The sequence below is a fragment of the Fonticula alba genome (assembly GCF_000388065.1).
Source record: "Fonticula alba strain ATCC 38817 unplaced genomic scaffold supercont2.18, whole genome shotgun sequence".
NCBI lineage: Eukaryota > Rotosphaerida > Fonticulaceae > Fonticula > Fonticula alba.
The window spans coordinates 32,261-33,023 of record NW_009242988.1 but is presented as its reverse complement, the minus strand read 5'-3'; the positions used below and the strand labels follow the sequence as shown (position 1 = coordinate 33,023).

The 763-nt window shown below is 73.8% G+C and overlaps 1 protein-coding gene across 1 annotated transcript in view; it reads right to left on the bottom strand.

Moving 5' to 3' along the window:
- The window catches only part of H696_06082 (hypothetical protein), a gene marked incomplete at both ends in the record, with an annotated part of 37,269 nt that overhangs the window by 28,230 nt on the left and 8,276 nt on the right, over positions 1-763 (bottom strand). Inside the window, one exon of the mRNA XM_009499848.1 lies at positions 131-704. Within this exon, the coding sequence (XP_009498123.1) occupies positions 131-704 (574 nt within the window). The remainder of the gene's footprint in view (positions 1-130; positions 705-763) is intronic.

The window sequence follows — 763 nt, the reverse complement described above, 5'->3', positions numbered from 1 at the left end:
ACTGGGCCATCTCCGGCCCGGTGCAGGCGGCGCAGGTGGCCGCGCACCGGGCGCACTCGTGCCCACCCGGCAAAGGGCCCTCCCGCTTGAAGTGGTCCTCCGGACAGGCGGCCACGCAGCCGACACCCACCAAGAAAGCCAGCTCCGGCCGGCAGACGGTGCAGTGCTCCGACCCGGGGCCGCGCTCACAAGAGACGCAGTCCGCGTGGCAGGCCACACACCGCGCCAGCGAGGGGGTCGCCAGGTCGGCGAACTCCTGCTGACCACAGCTCGGCACGCAGGTCCCGGCCGTGGTCCCAAGGAGCATGCCCTCCGGGCACTGAGTGCAGTGCTCGGGAGATCCCTCGCAGTGCCGGCACTCGGGGCTGCAGGCGACGCACTGGTTGCCCAGCAGCACCATCCCCCGGCCACAGGACGAGACACACCCATGCACCGGGTGCAGGACCAGGCCCTCGATGCACCGGGTGCACTGGGCCCCGGTCGGGCCACCACACCCCAGGCAGTAGGGCGCGCAGGGCAGGCACGTGTCCAGCGACATGCTGCTGCCCGTCTCCGGGAAGGTGCCCCCCGGGCAGACCCCCAGGCAGGCCCCGCCCCAGAGCTGCGGCGCGGTCGGGGCACACGCGGTGCATTGGCCCGAGCCGGGCCCGGTGCACGCGGTGCAGGACTCGTCGCACTCGGCGCACGACCCGCCCAGCGGGGTGCTGGACGGCGGGCAGTCCGCCAGGCACTGGTCCCGGTGGAAGATGTGCGACCGGGGGCA